The sequence below is a fragment of the Cynoglossus semilaevis genome, chromosome 5 (assembly GCF_000523025.1).
Source record: "Cynoglossus semilaevis isolate Cse_v1.0 chromosome 5, Cse_v1.0, whole genome shotgun sequence".
Taxonomy (NCBI): domain Eukaryota; kingdom Metazoa; phylum Chordata; class Actinopteri; order Pleuronectiformes; family Cynoglossidae; genus Cynoglossus; species Cynoglossus semilaevis.
Window position 1 is genome coordinate 13,275,680 of NC_024311.1, and position 7,754 is coordinate 13,283,433.

Genomic DNA, 7,754 nt, shown 5'->3' on the forward strand with positions numbered 1-7,754 from the left:
GGTCAGGTACAGTTTGTCTCTTAGCTAGAGTTGTATTATAGTGTCCTATGGTCAAAATACATTTTGTGCAACTAGAAATATTTAATTCCTATAATTATGGTTCAACATTGCTTGACAAGAGTTTTAAACCTATGTGTTTGGCAGTTGTTTACGAGTACATATCAGATTTAATCATTGTTGATTGTAAAAACAGACCAAAGCCTTTGTATTTCATCTAGTACACAATGTTCTTTTTTTCTCCAGTCTTGTGTTGCTAAACTTTTTGTAAAAGAAAGACATTCTGTTTCGATGACATTGGCTTGGAGTTTGTGAGGTGGCAGCCACGCCTCGCAGTCTTTATTTATAATGAAAACAGACCATGGGCGGGTTTTCTAGCATCATCTGTCATTTCTCTCTCTCTCTCTTTTTTTTCTCTTGTTTTTTTTTCTGTTTCAGTGTGTTACGTACGTCAAGGTAGAACACGGACACATTACGAGCTTCAACGTCAACACGCTGTCTTTGTTAAATATTTCAATTTAATTTTATTTAAAATGGAGCTTTCTAAATGTATTTTGTGAAAAATATAAAAAAAACATTTTGTACAGTAAAATGTGTCTCAAAGGAAGCGTTTTTTTTTGCCTCTTTAATCTTGTGTCAAATCCAGTTACACAGTTTTGGGGCAGATTTTATAAAATTTAGCCAAAGATAAATCAGAAACTAACCAGAAATGGATGAAAATTTGAAAAATAAATTACAGGCAAAACATATGGACAAAAACAATTCATATGAGAAGAAATCAAATTAGTCAGAAAATGGTTTAAAATTGGTGTTACTTGATGAACTAGCTGATGAGCTACAAGATGGATAAAAGTTCAGATATAACATAAGACTAATGCTCACCTTGTCAAAGGTTAGCCTAAATAATAGTTATATTGCTAAAAATACATCTAGAATTAAACATTAACTGAATGATAAACTAGCATCAGAAATGGCTAATGTTTGGCTAATAATATACAAACAAAGAAACCCAGAGACGAGGGAAGAGAACAGCCAGATTCTTTATAACATGTTTAACTTTGGTTTCCTGGGCCAATCAGAAATGTGAGATAATCAGAGTTTTATGTCTTGTCTCTCTCCAGGCCTAATGCAATTTCACCCCTTCATTTCATTCCAACCAGTCTCTCGCAGACAGAAGAAGCCGAGAGCAGAGGGAGTGAGCGTGCAGAGACACAGAGAGAACATTAATAATTACACACAGCGAATGAAGACGGAATTCAAAATGCAAGAACGACTGTAATTACTGTCTAAATAATACACGGCACGGAGATGTGAAAACATTATCACAGTTTTATTGACTCAGGACTAAGTCAGGCGATAAGAAGTTTCTGCAAAGTTCCGGAGAACTTTGATTTTTGTTATTATAAAACTATGATTTCGCCTAATGATGGAAATTCCACAGGAAATAGAATTAAAAAGTGAAAGTAATTGGCAGAGTGATAAAGTATGCTGCTTAGAAACGAGCAGTGGTGGTGATAGGCTGACGATTAAGAAGTGAAATGGAAGGAATTACATAAGAAGGAAAGATAAGCACGGAATGGCACAGAATTAGTGATGAGAAAAGCCAGAGTGGGTGAGTGAGGGTGGAGAAGTACAGAGAAGGTCCAGGGGAGCTGTAGACGATGACGGGCCTAACATAAAAACTGTGGAGCTGTATGAAAAGACAGGAGAGGTGGAAAAATACATGACGGCGGTGCAAGGAGTGTATTTAGACAGTCAAGGATCAGTGAGTTGTCCAGTTAGAGGTACTGAACTTAGGCTAAATACTCTTAGGTCATAGGTTCGGACCATTTGACTACTAGGTCATGGGCTACTGCTTAAATGATCGGACTTGTTGCTGCAGAATTGCAGTTTTGAATCCTTACACCAGGAGGGCTACGGTGAGCAGCCCCTGGACATAGTAAAAAAGTGCTTTAGATGAATTAATTAATTAATGAGGTGGATCAGATTAGTAGTGAAGTGATGAAAAGATATGGAAAAGTCCTGAAATTAAACACATTGGTGCAAATCTTACATTAAAACCCAACATTCTGACATTCACTCCGTTCATTCCCATTCAGTGTAGAGCGCCACCATTTATAATGAAGCCCACAGCACACAGTGGTGGACACTGCAGGCCCTTTTTACACAGAGATAACAGAATGGTCCCCACCACAGTGTATGAATATTCACGCTCCATTTGCGCCTCCTTTGTGCGGTTTAACATAATTTAACAAGGTCGGAAAAATGGGGATCATTAACACCATCATTAGCTCAGGAGGGTGAGGGGAGAGCTGTAGGTAAAATAACCACACTGAAAAGGTGGAGGGCCGCATGGTGCAGGAGCGGTTAGTGCTCGTGCCTTACACCAAACATGCAGGGTTTGGTTAATTGTTCATTCTAAATTGATGCCGACCGTGAAAGTTAGTGTGAATGTGAGTGTGAATAGTTGTTTGTCTCTATGTTTTGACCTGTAATACACTGGTGAACTGCTCAGACTGTACCCTCCCCCACCAAATGGGGTTGGGTACTCGCCTTTACCCCCTCCACTCCACGGTGACAAATAAAAGTACTAAGCAGTAGATGGATGTGATTGACAGCGGTAGCGTCCAATAGGAGCCCAGTCCTTGGTAACGTCAATAATTGTTTAATTCCTTCTTAAGGCTTTTCTTTCTATACCACTTGGTAACGTCAATAATTGTTTAATTCCTCCTTCTTAAGGTTTTTCTTTCATTTTCCACTAAAGAGATTTATTCTCTTCATTTACATTTAAATTAAACAATATTTCATTATTCGTCAGTTTTTTTTCCAAACACGCAGATGCAGTTTTTAGGCCACAGTTCTGCTCACCTGTCCACCGTCATCTGCCTCGTTCTCTCTCCTACAGCTGTTGAGAGTGAACCAGCGGTGCATGAAACTGTCAGCTAACGGCGCCTCCTCCTGACACGTGCTGCAGATGTTTACCAATGCTGCCACGTTTTACCGGGACAAAATGATATTCAAACTGGCAGCAGCAACAGGCTGGGGAAAAACCAAAATGAAACATTTCATATTTCATGTTGCCGTTTTTCTGACCATGTCAGCGTTTGACCTTATTTGTACCTTAGACTTGTCAGGACTGAGCCGCTCCTCCAGCACACACGGCTGATGAGGTGTGAAACCTGCACCTAAATCCTGCTGCAGTGCCTGCTCACTGCGGACCGCTGGAGTCAGACAGGCTGTGGTGCAAACTCAGGGTCAGTTGGTGGGATTCCTCTAAACACCTACAACCAGTTAAACAGACCAGACAGCAGTCAAATTTAACCTAGGAAACCCAACCTGAGCTCATCCATGGCAGTCACACACCAGAGCTGTTTGGTCTGATTTTATGAGCAAGTGTCAAAGTTCATCCAAACTTTAGGGTGGATTGAACAAGCCAATTCATCAGTGCTTGAAAAAACAAAAACAAAAAACAAAACAGGTTATAGTTTGCTTGCTGGTAAACCCTGGTGTGATTCCCGGAAAATCGGAACTGCATCGGAGTGTACGGTGAACAAAAGAGAGGCAGTGATTTAGAGTTATACTTTTTTTTTTTTATACTTTTTACTCTGTTAATACAGATTAATCATGATTAATTGTGTAATCACAAATAATCACAATTGATGGTTTTCCTGGAAGTGGTGGAGGCAAAGCAACTGTGTTCCTGGGGTCGGTTGCTCTCAGGGGTTGTTCTGTCTGTGAGCTCTAAAAGTCCAGGTGTTTGTTGCCGGAGGTGGCAGATCCACAGGCTGAAGCCACGGCGTTTGCTCCTGGTAACTCCCCCCGACTCACACGACTGACTGTCTCGGACAAGTCCGCAGGTAAATGTAGTCTCTACAAAAAAAGAGAGAGAGAGAGAGAGAGAGAAACAGCAGTTGAACGTTGAGTTGATACCATTCACTTCAGCAATGTTTATTCACACAGAGTCATGTAAGGTTGAAATTGCATTTGATGCTTCAGCACTTCCTTCAGCACGGCCAGCGTGATGTAAAACCTTCTAGCATGCTGCTAAATGCTTCAGAGAGCTTTAGGTCAGTTACAGCTAACAGTGTGTGTGTGTGTGTTTGAATGCATGCACATGCCTGTGTGTATTTGTGGAGGTATACTGTACATATACGCACACAGGCACAGAGTATGAAGTACTGCAAGTTTTTTCTCCCAACTAGGGAGACACTACAAGTTTCAAATTTTTTAAAGCAGTAACTAGAAGTACTAGAGTGGTACTCTCACTCTAGTACTGCACATTATTACACGTCATCAACACAAACTAGAGTGAGACAAATGTACAGACCGGTCCAGGAGACCTTATGTGTTTCATCGATCCTTGGACAGGATTATTAGAGTACTACTAGAAAAAGGAATAATACCTGATCCAACACATATTACTGCTACAAGTTGTTTACAATCACAAAATTTACGTTTACAAAACTGTTCGTTTCAAAGTAATTTCAGCAGCGTTGGTCTTTGGTGCCTTCGCTCTGCAGATGATTAATCCTGAGCTAACACCAGAGTCATTAGAATCGAGCTCAGCTTTTTCCACGGAGCTGCGCTGTACCAACGCATACACAAAGGGCCACTCACGTAAAGCCGGCTAAGACTAATATACTGACTGCTATAAAAGCCTAAGAGCCTGTTTGCCGTACTCTGCTGCACGGCTCTCCTGGAGCCCGGAGAATGGGCCCGCCAGTGGCACTTCACCAACAAAGCCTGAAGAGGCACTGAGGAGGTGAGAGGAGGTGTAGTGTCCCCGGAGTCAAGTGTGAGTTGGACAATGGCGTTGAGGAGCGGGGTTTGATCGAGTGTCTGCGGAGGACGATAAAACACAACGCAGGCATCCTGTGTAGCAGGAGAAGTTAAACCCTGTAATTTGCCCGTGAAAGAATCTGCAGTGACATCTGAAACCTGCTGGTCAAAGCCTGCTCTCCCAACCCCTTCACACCCAACCCCACCCCACCCCACCCGTTCCTACCTACTCCAGCCCTGCCGCCACGTCCGTACCCCCTCCAGACATGCAGCTTTAGGAGAGCCCCTCCACTCCCACAGATACTTATCTTTTTGCTAATCACCGCTGTTTAGGTAGGAGGGTTTAGCAGCGTCCGTGCTAAGACATCAATTCGGGAGGACGTAAAACTCTTCGCGCCTCTAGGGTGGGCTACATCCTTCCTCTGCTTAATGCTGTTTCAGTGGTCAATAAACTGAATGTCGCACACTTTCTTGTTTGATGAAAAGCCTTTAACTTTTTAGAAGCACATTACACTCAACAGGTTTCTTCTGTGGAGCAGATCGCCTTTGTTTGTCAAAGTAAGAGAGAGAGAGGGAGGGAGGGAGAGGGAAAGTGAGAGAGAGCAGAATCTACTTGTCGGGCAAGTAAAGGAAACAAGAGGAGCGGCTTCATGCAGATTATCTGGGGCAGGTGAGTGCTGACACACTGTGAAGAACCTATAATTTAATAAAAGATGGTGGAGGTAGAGTTACACCGGCCTCACAGAGGCCACGATGAAAGACCCTACACTTGGAAAATCACTGGAGGCCTGAGAACCAACTAACCGACATGTGATTCTATGACATACTGTACATCCGTGTGAAAAAAGTTCCAGGTCAAATATATGTTTTATTCAGAAAATGAGTGAAATGGAGATTCTCTATTTTGCCACTTGTGATTTGAGGTATGCTCAGTAGTAGATAGTTTTGATGATGGATTCTTGTTGACCTGCTCCAGGTCTAAGAGATGCCAAAGATAATCCATATTAACAAGACTCCTAGATGACATTGAAACCCCACTGAGCGGCTCACAGTAGAGAAGAATCACTCTCAGCTTGTCCCTTCATCGGGGGACGCCCCAGCGGTCGTCCACTTGGGGATTTGGCAGCAGAGTTTTTACAGCAGATACACTTCCTGACACAACCCAACCTGGGATGGAGGACTGGTTGGTATCAAACCTGGAAACCTCTGGTGGTAGACGGGAGTCTTACCACTGCAACACCATAGTCTGTTGAGCATCTGACAATATTCATCTGTAGAATGGTTTCAGTTATTCACCAGAAGACTTCAACCCAAAGATTTGGTTGTTATTCAAACAATGTAGTAAACATTTCTCTTCTGATTCGGTTTTGACCGATTCTTTTGGTTGCACTCATTCATTTCTACTAATGTCTGATAAGTCTTTAGCGACCAGATGACGGACAGACTGAGAGGCCAGTCTTTTTGAACAAAATCTCTTTTTTTAAAAAAAACCCAGAACTAAACCCAGGTTGACCAGACCTGAGTCAGGTCTCTAAAACTGCTACAACCAGTCTTCTCTGGAAGAAAACACGTTTTTTTTTAAATATCCTAAAAACAATGCCTCATTGTTTTGGACCATAAGGATGTCAGGCTTCTATTTGGACTGAAATATTCAAATTGAAAAGTGTTTTCTTTCCTGATCATCCATTGGCTACAGTAAGTATGAACCTCATAACTTTTTTTGTTGAAGTTCTCTCTGTTTACAACCCAGACGCTCGCCGCCCTACCAGCTCTTATATTGGACGTGCGAGGGCTTCCACGAGCACCGCTCTGCGTCTATCCCTGCCAAACCTCACCTGTGTAACCTTTCGTGTCTTCAGCTCACTCAAGTGTGACTGAAAAAGAAAAACAATGCATTGATCAAGCCTGGACTCAGTCCTGCTTAGTGCACTGCAGCGTAAATGCGTCGGAAAGATGGGCAGGGGAAAAATCAATCACATATACATCACTCTCAGTGGGTGATTTAAAAAAAAACCCCAGAAAGACATCACACCGTTGTCTGGCTGTCACGAATCCATAGGCCTGGCTACACCGTGTCTGCTTGGCTCCGGGCTCTGTGAACCCACTGAGCATGTGCACAGCGAAGGTCAAAACAATCCAGAAGTGCAGCACAGCTTCTCTAACCTTTGAGTTCTGGGGCAGAGGAGAACAATCAATGATGACATCAAAGTTGTTGGGAGGAGCAGACAAACCCAATCGATCGGTTCTAACACGGGGGGAAAATGCAGCCTGGTAACAGCCAGCAATGATCCTGTACATCACTGACGATCACGGCTGGAGATGATCAAAGTCAGTGGAAATCCATAAGCACTTACTTTAAATTCTAATTTGAAGAAGAACATTAAAGAATGTCTAAAATACTGTGTTGGTCAAACTTGATACTATACTTTAAAAAGTTGATGGAAACATTTTCATTTTACAGATGATGAGGTTAGAACTTTACTTCCTGCATCTGGACTTTTCCAGTACATAAAGGTATTTTTTTTGGATTAACTGTGAATAAAACTGCACATATGACTGCGCCTTGTTTTCAGTGGCTACGCCAAAAATGCATGTACATTGGCACTGAATTTTCATGTTGTTTGTATGCACGAGAATTAGTTTCACATTGGTTTTTGCAAAACCTTACACAGCATAGCACATTGATAATTAGTGCTCTCCACTTAATACCTAAAATGGGTAGAAATTATCCAAAGAATCCATGTTATTAGAATAATAACTGGAGGTAGCTAACTAGCTCACAGCTAACAGTTCCCTCTAGAAATGACCCAATTATAACACTTTCAACCATCAAAGAACAAATCCAACTAAAGCCTTGACCAAGTGGTGGTTGCTCCACTAGCCTTGTGATTGGCTGAACAATGGACTAGACAAGTCAAATGAACGGAGGGCAGGATAGAAACCCAGTCAGACACAGTCAGGGACTCCAGTTCCCTACA

General features: G+C 42.2%; 1 protein-coding gene across 1 annotated transcript in view; it reads right to left on the reverse strand.

Annotated features, from left to right (window-relative positions):
• Window positions 1-3,565: 3,565 nt before the first annotated feature.
• Window positions 3,566-7,754, reverse strand: part of elp4 (elongator acetyltransferase complex subunit 4) — a 48,911-nt gene continuing 44,722 nt past the window's right edge. The window contains exon 10 of the mRNA XM_025055396.1: window positions 3,566-3,867. Coding sequence (XP_024911164.1) covers window positions 3,739-3,867 — 129 coding nt within the window. The 3' untranslated portion in view covers window positions 3,566-3,738. The remainder of the gene's footprint in view (window positions 3,868-7,754) is intronic.